The 12390-nt window shown below is 41.8% G+C and overlaps 1 protein-coding gene across 1 annotated transcript; it reads right to left on the bottom strand.

The window, feature by feature from the left end:
• Positions 1-231: 231 nt before the first annotated feature.
• On the bottom strand, positions 232-11522 carry STAP1 (signal transducing adaptor family member 1). The gene is made up of 8 exons (XM_063335707.1): positions 11337-11522; positions 8887-8958; positions 7424-7528; positions 6665-6721; positions 5585-5745; positions 4826-4954; positions 4119-4188; positions 232-3473 (listed from the first exon to the last, which is right to left on the bottom strand). Exons 1-8 carry the CDS (start codon positions 11472-11474, stop codon positions 3363-3365), a joined length of 843 nt encoding a protein of 280 aa, XP_063191777.1. The 5' UTR covers positions 11475-11522; the 3' UTR covers positions 232-3362.
• Positions 11523-12390: the final 868 nt, after the last annotated feature.

Here is a 12390-nt window from a genome sequence, read left to right as displayed (position 1 = left end):
GCCAGAATTTGCAGACATGGCTGTATCTCTGTGCATTGCTCTTACTGTGTGTATCTGTCGGATGGATGTCTGTTCTACGGATGGGTTCTGCTCAGTTAAACAGCTGCTGATGGAAAAACTGAAAACGCACAACGGCTCTAGGCATTTGTTAGCAAACCTTTAAAATTTTCTGCATATAAGTTAACCTAGGTAAAATCTTACAAGTAATAACCTAAAGAGGACTTTATATGGAAGAAATGTGCATGTCAAGTGGCTCATTAAAATTGTTTTTCATGTTTTAAAGCTTTCTGAATTGCTGATATGGAGAGCGAATGTATTTATATTGAAGGTTGTGCAGGCTGGAGTGAGCCAATTCAGTGCGAATTTGTGTTTGATGCAGCCTATTTCTCAATCTGTTGCTGCTTTTTATCAAAAATCTCAGCAGGTGCTCAGCATGAGCACACTAAAAGGGCTCAGTCAAACTGGGCAAGTGAATTATAGGGTGCTGGTCTTCCAGATCTCCAGCATTGTCACTACCAGTGCTAGCAATGCAGATCCTTGTTAGCACTACCTCGAATCTGAGAACTACCTTTTTTTTTTTTTTTTTTAATTGGACTGTTTGATGCTGTATTCCCATGGAGCAGCTAGAGCTAGCCATCTCCCTGCAGCAGTGGAGAACTATCTTTCCACTGGAACACTTTGAATAGCTTTCCTTCAGAATTTTATTCTTTGAAAGAGCAGCTGGCTTGCAGAGATGAAGTTTTATATCAGTATTAAAGATCTTTCTCACTCAAATGCTTTCTAACAGACTTTTCTCATGTTTACACTAGGCTTTCCCTTAATTTCCTGTATTCTTCATAGTTGCAGGAATGTTTGTGCATGCAAAACATGAGGCATTTAGTACCCAGCTCAGCTGTTCTCTGTGGTTAGTCTCCAGGTTTCTTTAATGCTAGGAGTAGTGAGGATTCTGTATGAAGATCATGCTACGGTTAACAAGACTGTTTTAGTGCGTCTGATGGATTTAGGACTTTATTTACCTATACAAAGACTAAAAAATACACGTTTTCAGCTCTTTTTCCCATCCTTTCCCTACATATGATGAATATGTGAATGTCTATTAAAAAAAAATGTGCTAGTCAAGAATAATGACTACATAAAAAGAACAGCTCTGGCACCATCTGGGCCTCTGTGAGTGCGGAAACCTTGTCACCTCATCATGGCGTCTTGTATCCTGAAATAATGTGAGTTTGAGCTAGGCAGAGAGTTTGTGTATCTGTCTGACTTCTATCAAGCACAACTAAAGGCTTAGATAAGTTCACGTTCTTAATTTTCCTTGTGTCTTTGAAACAATGTGGCTGTAGGCCAGTTGTTTGAAGGAAGCAACTGAATTTCAGCCAAATGTAACGTGGCTTATTAGCCTGAAAGCTTTATCCATCCCTGTTAATTATCTCCTGTGTTGCAATTACAGAAAGCATACCCTGCTGCAGCACAGTGCAGTAATGTAAGCCTTTCTCCAAAGGTTGGTAAGTTTTGACCAGATCGCTTTTGAGACTTTATTTTGGTAAACGTATCTTTTGGTATCTTTTGTGTGGTCAGCAAAGTAGCTAGCATGGGTGTTTATCCATGCTGCAGAAAGCTTGCTGAGGCTCAGGCTTAAAGGTGTAATGAGCTACAGCATTGATAACACCAGCAGAACTGTCTTGCTAGTAAGTGAATCATTTTGCATGGCAGAAGTGAGATACAGCAAAGAAATATGAAGTTCCCACTTCTTACAGCAACACATGAGTTTCAGTTTCATACTGAGGAAAAGCTGCAACTCTAACCTGGTGCATTGTGAGCAGCACTGTCTTCACAAAGGGATCTTAAATATTTTCATGACAAGGAAGTGCTAATGTCTCATGCTGTGTTTTATAAATACAGTGGGTGTGCCTTCTTATGGTCACACATAATCTATTATTTAGAAACACATGGGCGTTCGTTTAAAATAACCTTCCCAAGCCTTGACTGACTTCCATAGTCCTTGAAACAAGTAATAATTAATTTGTGATTCCAAAAGGAACATGATGATCAATCTTGGTCTGGAAATAAGAGCTATAGCACTCCTTGTGCGTGTAGTGAAGACGCTAGCTGCTTCACTACCTAGATCATAGCTGTCTTCAGCCCAGCTGTGTGAATGCTCCTGCACCACTGTCACAGAAGAGCTGTGGTTTATTTGGTTGGTTGTTTGTTTTGTTGTTTTTTTTTTTTTAAATTAAAAAGCCAGGCTCTGGAGCTAGTCATCTCCACTAACTATGAAGGAGTATAGCTCAGCAGGTACCCATCCTGCAAGCACTTTCTTCAGTCCATCTGTCTGGCAGAACTTAAAGGCTAAAAATACTAAAATTGTATCTTACTGCTTATCACTGAAGCTGCTTGTTTTGAAGGCTGGATCCCCAGTTCCCAAGAAGATGGATGCTGTGTCTAAGGCTCGGTGGGGTTCCACAACTGTTTGGTATGATCAGCAGAGCTCTAACAGGTCCTGCTGCCTTCCCTCGTTACCAGCTCTGCAGTCTTGTCTTCCTTGGGCACTCCTTGGGGTTTGTCTCAGCCCATGGAGAAGGTAGTTCAAAGAGCTTAACCAACAGGGACGCGAACTTGTTTTTATTTAGTTACCTGAAGTAGCTCATGGCAGGGTCTGACGAACACCCCATTCAGCGGGGCAGGAGATGCCTCATTTTGCTTGAATTTATGCCCTCCCTCAGTTGCATCACATGGGAAATGCCCCAGCCGCCTTACTTGGGGTGTTCCTGGCCCTGTAAGGGTTGCATGACCTTACAGAGAGACAGGAAACCTCAGTTTAAGCTACCCAGACTTGTATTTATTTTTTTTTGCTATTGGGACTGCGTTGTACCTATCACAGTGCTCAAAGCCACAGCAGAGGTGGGACATCCCTGCTGTCTCTGTGGGATGGCATAAATGTCACTGATGCTGTCACAAGTGTGTACACAAGAAATAGGGTTTTTAACAGGAACAGTTTATTGCACTGTGAGCCAGTGACAGAACTGAGCCCACAAACAGTCTGCCTAATTTCAATACAATATTTTTCCATTGCATTCTGCAGCGGCAATGTGTCCTCTCTTTCACACTCTTTTATTCTTTTTCCACATTTAATCTTCTGCAGAAATTGGGGTTATTTGCCCTCCCCAACTCTCAAAACTTTCTGTATCAGAAGCTGCATCACGTTCTTGGTTTAGGACCAACAGAGCTGTTCTAGAAATTGAGAAAGCGTAGCTTGGGGAATGCCTTCCGTTTATCTTTAATAGCGTGGAGTTCCTGTGCTGTTTCTGTGCCTCTTTCTGTTAGCAGGACTGTTCCTGTGTGTGCCTTCAGCAACCAGCTTGCTTTCAGAGCACTGGCTCCTCTGCAGCGTGCGTCTGTATGACATACGGCTTCAGCTTCCCTCGCATTTGGGTCACAAAGTAATTGACAACATCCTGAAGGCTTGGGAGCGTCACCTGTTTCACCAAAACAAAAACAACCAACCAAACAAAAAAACCCAAACCAAATAAAACATGCCACCTGTGTTGAGAATACTTTTTTAAAACATACTGGCAGGCTGGGATCCCTGACCATGTTTCTCAAACAACTGATGCGGTGAGGTTTAGGACAGCCCTCTGTAATCTATGCCAACGTTTTGACACCTGAACATACAACTCCTTCCCTTCCATCAAATGAGTAAACAAAGCAGAAGAGAGATCGCTCTCTGCACCGTTGTGCTCTGCAATGACTGCTGGTGCCTTTTCAGCAGATGGTATAACAGCAGATGCTTTTTCAAACCAATGGGATGCTTCTCAGGCCATGAGTTAAACATCTCTCGAGAAAAGTGGAAAAAAACTGTTTTAAACCAAATAGCCTTGTTCACGCTTCAACTAAGTTAATTTTATTTCTCAGAGTTACATGGAGTAAGTTTTGAACTTCCTCTAACTGCAGTGTGAGCTTAGTTTTATGCTTTGTACTGAAGCCTGAGTTGGAAAAAAAAATAATTAAGCAATCTTTACTTTGACTCACAAATTATAGTTAAGAATTCGCTAGAGATTTTCTGTAAAGTGATATTTCTTACACCTGCTTAAGAATCTTCAATAGGGGAATGTCTCACTTACCTGTCTTTCCAATTCAATAACGTAACTTGTTCCTTTGGACACCACTTTATAGTGCTTTAACTGTGGGGCACTGAAAGAAAATGAAAGTTGATACGCCAGTGAAAATTAAATGCATTTTGAGGTATCATTGTCATTATAAACTCCTTTACAAAGTACACCCGTTGCTCCTGCAATATCCCCAGAGCTTATTGAAGGTGTGTGGCAGGGTTTGTTTTATCTCATTTTAGTTTAGAAACACAGAACTGCAAATGTCATTCCTGGTGTCTCAGATGCTTCTTGTTCTGAAGCTCTGCAAAAGCTAAAACATGGCAATTCAGTTGAAATGTATGGTTTTAGACTAAGTTACTGTTTGAAAATACTTGTCTCATTTTTCATTGTTCATTTTATAAAGGCGTATGGCTTGTTCCATTTTCATTCTGTGTGATGACTTCTTAAACTGAGTAGGGTTTCATGGCAAATGAGGGAAGCCCATTTACTCAAGGAAACGGGCTTTTCCTGGATGATCTTTATTGTTTCTTTGTTTAATCTAACTGGCTTTGGAGGAAGCGAGAACCAAGAAATCAATTTCAAGCCCCATTTGCCTTTCTCAAAACAGCCCGAAGGCAAGGCATATGTCAAGAGATGTCAGCTCTAGGTATTAAGAATTCAGTTTTTAATACAGCGCATGCTAGTCAAGAATGGGTTAATATATTGTGGAATCAACCTACTCCAGCTTGTATCGAATAGTGATTGCATAGTTCTTGCTGTCGCTGCCAGGACGCAGGATCAAATTCCCACATGAAGGGTTCTTTTCTAACATCTCTATCGCTTCTTGCCGGGATACTGCATAGAAGCACCTGCACCGAAGGGAAGAGAGAAAAGGCACGAATGAGAGTTACGCTGGCAAGGGCACGTCGTTCTGAGCTGCGTGAAGAGACACAGCCTACCACGCTAGCACCTCTTCACAATGCTGGGCTTATCCAGGGTAAGTAGCCATGGCTGCCAAGAGGCATGACATCTGAAGGACTCTTCCTGATTAATGCTACTATAGGAGCATAATTCCGGACAGCAGTGCTTTGGCCTTCTCAGAGAGAAAGTGAAGCTTTCACACAAATAGGACGCTTTCTGCACCCCTGGAAAGAATGTGCGAAGAATAACCAGGACTTACCTTTAATTTCTCTATGGTAATCAGCATTTTCTCAGAAGGGCAGACACAGCAGGCCAACGTGTGGCTTTCTGAAAAGTTTCTTAAGCATAGCAATGCTGCCCTCAGCCTTTTCAAAACAAAAGGCATTGTGGGAAAGCTCCAGGAGTAATCTTTCTCTTAGGATACCTCTATAAAGGTCTCAAGGTAGATTTTGTTCATTGAATATTATACAACCCTTGTACAGCAGTTGAATTTTGAACCTCTGCATGGAAATAATACTTTGAAAGAAGGGAAGGCTCTTTGGTCAGGTTGGGGTTTGCACGGTTCATTCAGAGCTTACGCTGGCATAGCGGTCAATGTACTGCTGGGAGGGCTCTTTCTGTTCAAATATGCACTGGAACTGTTGTTAAGCGTGATCCTTCTTTTCTTTTCCTTCTCTAGCACTTCATGCATTCTTCTAAGTTGCTCAGGTAGTAATGACTCATCTGGTGGAACTGACAGCTGAAAAGGAACAGCAAAATTGAAAAGCAAATGAAAGAGTGGACAAACGTGAGCAATCGTTTCTGTGTGTGCATCGTAGCTAATCTCTGAGTGCAGCTGCTCTGCAGACATCTTTCTTACCTGCTTGGTTTAAGCATCTGTGATAATCTGGAAGGTTTGGATATGCCTCTGCTTTGAATAGAATGCTGCACATGTGTTCTTGTTAGAATAGTGAAATACGGGTATCTGTGTCCTGATTTAGAAGAAATGTGCATTGAAAGAAGTGGGAATGATGTAAAAATCCACAACAATACTTTGCAGTTGCTATACTGAAAAAGGCTACATAAACGTAACTTAAATTATTTCAGCCATCCTCAGCTTTTTAAGTGATTTAGCTAGGCCCATGTAAAGTCATTTGTGAACAAACTTCTTTCATTTTTACACTGGTCATTATCAAACAGGGTCTTGGTATTTTCAAAGTGCATTTAGCAAGGAATAATAGAATAAAACACAGGGCTGAGGGGTTCTCTCAGGCGCGCAGTTTGGCCACTACTTTGGTTATGTCTTTATGCATGATAAAGACCGAGAGAGCTGCCTCTCTCAGAGCAGGCTCCCTTTTTCACAGCTGTGGGGGGGGACTTGTGCTAGAAGTCTTTTCCTTCCTGGACAGCAAACAGTGGATTGGGAACGTTGTCTGACTGGATACCGTGGCAGGGCGTGTACTGCAGATCAGCTGGGGTTAAATCAGCCTGAATTTTGCTCTCAGGAAAAAAAAAACTAAAACCAAACAAAAACAACAAACCCCCTCAACAGTTTAGTGTGTGCAAACACCCTAGAAGCAAGGCTTTGTGCCTGTGGAAGCCAACATCTGGCATGCATGAAGAAGAAAACCCCTTACAGACACTTTTGACATGAAGTGAGATAAAAAACTCATCCATACCTCTGTTACGGTGAGAATAAAACCCTTCCATTCTTTCCCACCTTCATAGTCATTAGCCTGAGAGAACAGAAAATGACAGTGTAAGAACAACTATGGCAACAACAAAAAAAATATGATATTTCACGTGGAAGCCTCAAATAACTCTCACCCTTTTAGAAGTACGTGCCTGGAAATGAGCACCCTGCCAAGCTACCACCCTGAAACCCTACACTTCCCCAGTACTCCATGTTCAATTAGAGGGAGAGGAAAGAGGAGAGAAGGTAAAAAAATCATATGCTCTGTTGGAGTAAAAGGAGAAAGTTTTATGTGCATCCAAGGAGAAGGCCGTGCTAAGGAGATAGGTGAGTCTCAAGTATAAAACCTTCCAGGTAGTCCCTGAGCACTACAGTCTGTATGGCTTCTGAATGGTGAGGGTGGTCAGAGATTTTGTCACCTTCTTGGTTTTACAGGTGACGTGGGCCTGTCACTGTGGTACTTCCTGGTTTCTCTTGTATATTTTCTTGCTCAATTCTTTGCTAATTTCATATTCCCAGATACTCCTGAGAAAAACTTCTCATGCCTCGAGGGGGAGTTTCCCTGGCGTTGGGTTCCTTTGCCCTGCCTCCCTCTGCCTGCCTTTCGGTGCTGCCTGGCTGCAGGCTGTACGCTTAGGTGGCAGGAAGGCAGCTCTACTCCCACGCCCCCGCACCACTCTGAATATCTGTGGGAGATGGAGTAAAGTACCAAGTGGTTTACAAATCACAACTTTCCTCTTTTTACCTTCAGTTCTAGCTCCCCATTTGACAGCATCAGGATAAACTGTGCAGAGCCATTTTCATCTGGATAAACATTGGTTGCTGAGGTCAAAGCTGAAATATCCAATTTCTGTGAGTACTAAGGAGGGGGAAAAAGAGAAATGGCACAAGCTGTAACTTTCACCAGAAATTGAGCTGCTCGCCAAAGGAATTTGTTTAGAAGAAAATAGTCTGAAACTTTGTTTTTCCCCCCCCAGAACTTGGGTTTAGTTTAACTAACAGACATGCCAAAGCTCAGTCCTTTGCTTCTGCTTACAGAAGCTCTTCTCACCAACAACGTACCTTATGGATTCTTCCCATCCTAATCTTTGTAATCGCAAACAGATTAAATCCATGAGACCTCCCTGAGTATTTGCTTTGTGACTTGAACTAAACCCTCAGCTGGAGTACACCGTAATAAAACCAAGCACTTTTTCCTCAGCTGCATAAAGGAAAGTCACATTACACACCACGATAATTTTACCCTTGTGCACAGCAGAAGAAAAAGCACTCGGTAAAATTATGGACCAATGCAGATGTTTGTTAGTTCAGGTTCCCCCAAAAAATACTCATTTTTGTTTTGATGAGGCAAATTAATATGCTTGTCCTGGTTTAGGGTGGAGCAGAGCCAACTTTATATGTGGTGAGAGAGGCTCTTACTCACGCTTATTGCTGTGGCCACCAGGCTCAGCTGACTCTCGTGTTTACCTTGTGGAGGGGTCACACCTGGGACAGGTCAGGTGACCCAAACTGACCGATGGGGTGTTCCATCCCATCTGCCATGCTCTGCGTAAAAGCTGAAGGACCAAAGGGATCAGGTTGGCTCCTCTCCAAGGGCTTGTCTTCTTTGAATCTTCTTCAATGGACTGCTTCTTCAATGTCTCTCTCTCCCAATGGCTGATGTCTGAGGATGACCCCATCAGCTCATCTGCCCTTTGATCCCGGTCAGTGTGTTCCAGTTCTCATTTGTCACTGAGTCCAGTCTGGAACTTTCCCAGTGCCTGCCAGTGAGATCTCCCTGGGAGCTTGATATGGTTTTGTGTATGTTTATATTGCATCTATTATGTTATTTCCCTTTTAAAAATTTAATTATTAATATTTAAGTATTAATATTTCATTAGTTTAGTTTTTTCTAAACTCACAAATCTCTTTATCTCTCTTCTTCCTCTCCTTGGAGCAAGAGCTGTGGGAGAGCATCTGTTGTCTTGTCATTGGCCAACCCGGCCCAAACCACGACAATGCTACAGTTTGTTTCACTCTGGCTTTTTTTGATCTCAACCCTTCTGTTAAAATGTTCAGTACTATTTTCCTTTTTTTTTTTTTTTTTGGACTACGCAGATGAGAGAGGAACAGGTGCCGAGGGGTGTCAGGAGTACCTAAGGATTACTTGATGAAAATAACTGATGCACTTAATCAGATGAGTAGTTACAAAGACAGCACATTACTCACCGCTGGGGCTTTCTTGTCTTCATAAAAGAAGAGCATAGTTCCTCTGAGTTCTGTCCAATACACTCTAAACTCCTGTTGGAAAGGAGGAAGATGATCGGTTTAGTTCCCACAAAATGCTGAAAGTGAAAGAACTGCTAAGAAAAAACTATGTTGTCATATTTTCAGTGTTCTAAAGATCGTTAAAGAGCAAGTATGTATTTTGCAGGCAGTTTATGCAAAAAAAAAGGCCAGTAAATAATTCTTTACAGGCAAAAAGATATATAAGCTCTAGGCTTTGTTTTCTAGTATCCTAATCTGGCATGGAACTAGAAAACTTTACTTTTGTCAAAACAATTTAAAGGGGGTATATAATGTAAGGAAAATATATTTTAAATGCCATTTTAAAATCTTGCTCTCCCTAGAAGAAATACAGGTGGAAAATAGTGTGAGATGAACGTGTGTAAAGACTCCAGTCTTCTGAACAGCATTCTCTTGAAGTGCCTATTTGCATTGAATTTTGATCCTGCCAGTTTACTTGCTATATGGCGAAGATCATGGAGCTTGACAGTAGTCTGACCTGTTAACTGGACTTCTTGCATTTGAAGTGGTGTTTTACATGCTTTGTCTTTAAATTACGTGTGGTAGTTCTCTTAAATCAACACTATGCCAAGGCAACTACAATTCTCTGGCTCTTCTAACTGTTCCCTAATGCAGTCATGCCAGAGTGAGGGGAAAGGTTTTTCTGTTTTCACGTGCCCCTGATAACTATGGCTGTTATGAGATGCTGAACTGGGAAGGCAACTTCTGTAAAACAGAAACTCTATTCTAGTTTTCAGTTTCCTTACCTGTTTTGTGTGTGTTGTTTGGGTGTGGGTTTTTTGAGGCAGGGGTTTAAAAAACAGGCACAAAAATTAAGGAAAAAACCCCAACAACTGACTTGTGAAGTCTGATAGGTCATACAAATTAGGGTGAGCAATATTCCCTAGAGTATCCTGCAGGTGATCCTTGCTCTTTACCGTACTAGTTCCTAACCAGTCTTTCCGGTGGTTTTTGTTGAATTACTAGCGTAAAATTTCTGTAGCATTCAGCCTCTGGACCCACAAACCTGTGAGTGCTGCAGCGTTAAGGTAAATGTCCTCATTAAACCGTCTGTTCCTGGCAAGTTAACGAAGGCAGTGAATGCTTGCTGTGGTACGGGACTGGATGTCATGGGAAATTTTTGAACTGTACCTTATAAACCAGGCTTTCTGCTCTATGGAAAAGTAGCAATAGTAGTTGCCCAGGAGCACTTGTTACTGTTTCACAGACAATAATATGTTTTCCTCTTAGGCATCTGGTCTCTCAAAGGTGATAATACACCTCCTCAGTCCCATGTAAGTCTCTTCAGATCGGCTCCATATTATTGCTCTGCCTTGTTAGTTTTTGTTATTCCAGTATGATAGTTACTGAATTTCAGAAGAACGGATTGTCCAGGGGGAAAAAAGTGGGGAAAAAAGTTTATACATAAAAGGATATAAATAAAGGAATGTAACAGGGAGCTCTATTAAACTTGCAGGTGTTCTCCTGCTAGATGCAATAAAACAATGTGTTGAATAATTTCTCGTGCTGCAGAAGAATTAATAGTAAGATTATTAGTCTACTTTTAGTTTCTTGGAGTTCCTGTTTTCTGTGGTACCTGGTTGTTCCTGTGTTTGTGAACTGCCATCCTATTTTGGTCTTTTGATTATATCTACCTTTAGCACCGTGTGACTTATTTTCTCTATTCTGTCTGTGCTTCTGTATCCACAGAGATGGGGTAAAAATGACTTTGTAAGCCCAAGTACAGGGATTGTGGTTATCAAGTGCTAAAAAAGGGCAGTTAGCCTGATTAGCGACATGCGCTGAACACACATGCTATCACACCACACACAAGCATGTAGGCATTTACAGATTTGTGTCTTAAATAGTAATCTTGGGTCAAAAAAATCACTCTTATTTTCCCAGTTAGTCCACATATGTTAAATCATCAGCCCTTAGTAACACGAAATAAACAGATGTAGAGACATATACTTCAGTTGGCGTGTCACTGAAGATATCAGGATGGATACTGTTCTCTAGTAGATAAGAGGACGTGTCAGAGCAATATAAGCATGTCAAACTTTGTTCTTGGTATTGAAATTATTGCATTAGCTTTTCACCATGGTGGTGGCTATCAAATCAGTTAAACTCAATCCACATTTCAGTAGGTAATAGCAAATTATAATGGGATCCTGGAGATAATGATGGTTACCTCACATAATTTATTTTACACACACACACACACACACACACGACATAATATGAACAGAAATAGCTAGATGTCATTACTTCTGTGCAACCATTTGTGTCAGCCAGTGCTGAGAAACATTTCTCCGCACAGACTTGTCCCTCCTGGCAATACATTTTTGAACAAATATTCCAATACATCCACTTACCGGGACAGCATGCCTTACCTGGCATCTCGAGTGCCGGACAGACAGGTAACCTTGGAAGTACAAAGGTAGACCGGTGATCCTCTGCCGCTCCTGGAATATTTGCCGGGGGGCTGGCTGAGGAGTTCCCTCAGGCTGTTCCCTAATGCCTCTCAGCATCCTTTGGATATCTCGGCAGGATATCTGGATATCTTCTGTTGCTGTGCTCTTTTTTTTTTTTTTTTTTTCTTTTTTCGCCTCCACTCCCGTTGTTCTCGGTCTGCTCCGTATCAGCCTCAGCCAGAGAACTCGCCCTGGTGAGAAGGGGGAAAAAGCAGCACCTCGAAGAGGAAGTCTCCGTACTCACTTTTAGGTCAGCGCACGCCACCGACTCTTTGCTTGGTGGATGATGACAGGGGCAACCAGACTGAACAGATTAAAAGTATCTTTCCCTTTAAAGTGTGCTCCTGGGGTTTGCTGGTGGGGAGACATTCCAATGAGGAGCGTGCTGGTACAAAAGCGCATCATTGCTGTGGCGGGTGTCACTTGGAGGTCATGGTGGGAAAGCCTGCTTTTTATGGCTTACAGCACTGGACTTTTCATGGGCTGCTGCTGGGGGTAGACTGCTCCCAGCTGCCTCTGAAATAATATTTACATTTTTTCATTGGGAGTGTGGATTAACTTTGAGACTATCAGCGTTTAACTTTCTTTAGCAAATGGCTCGGGGGATTACAGGATGCTGAAAGTGAAATTGGAAATAAATCTGCCTATGGTGGTTTATAATTGGCAAGGTAAATCAACTTTGCAACGGGCAGGTATGAAGATTTGCATCACAAAAGAACTAATAAGCCTTTAAAGAAACTGTGGAGATTGTAGTTCAGGAGCAAAATGTTGGTCCTGATGAAATGAAGGGTGAACCATCAACTTTCACACAACCAGGATGTTTAGTTTAGTTTCTGGCTTTCCCCTTAGCGGTCAGAAAGAATAGGGATGGCAAGACTTGGTGTTTTGATGCTGGTTGCTACTAAATGTAAAGTACACATTATTAAAAAAAAAACCAACTTGTTTTTTTGTTGGATATCTTCATGGCCTTTTG

Source organism: Chroicocephalus ridibundus, chromosome 5 (genome assembly GCF_963924245.1).
Source record: "Chroicocephalus ridibundus chromosome 5, bChrRid1.1, whole genome shotgun sequence".
In the NCBI taxonomy this organism is placed as follows: Eukaryota; Metazoa; Chordata; class Aves; order Charadriiformes; family Laridae; genus Chroicocephalus; species Chroicocephalus ridibundus.
This window is presented reverse-complemented; position numbering and strand designations above follow the sequence as displayed.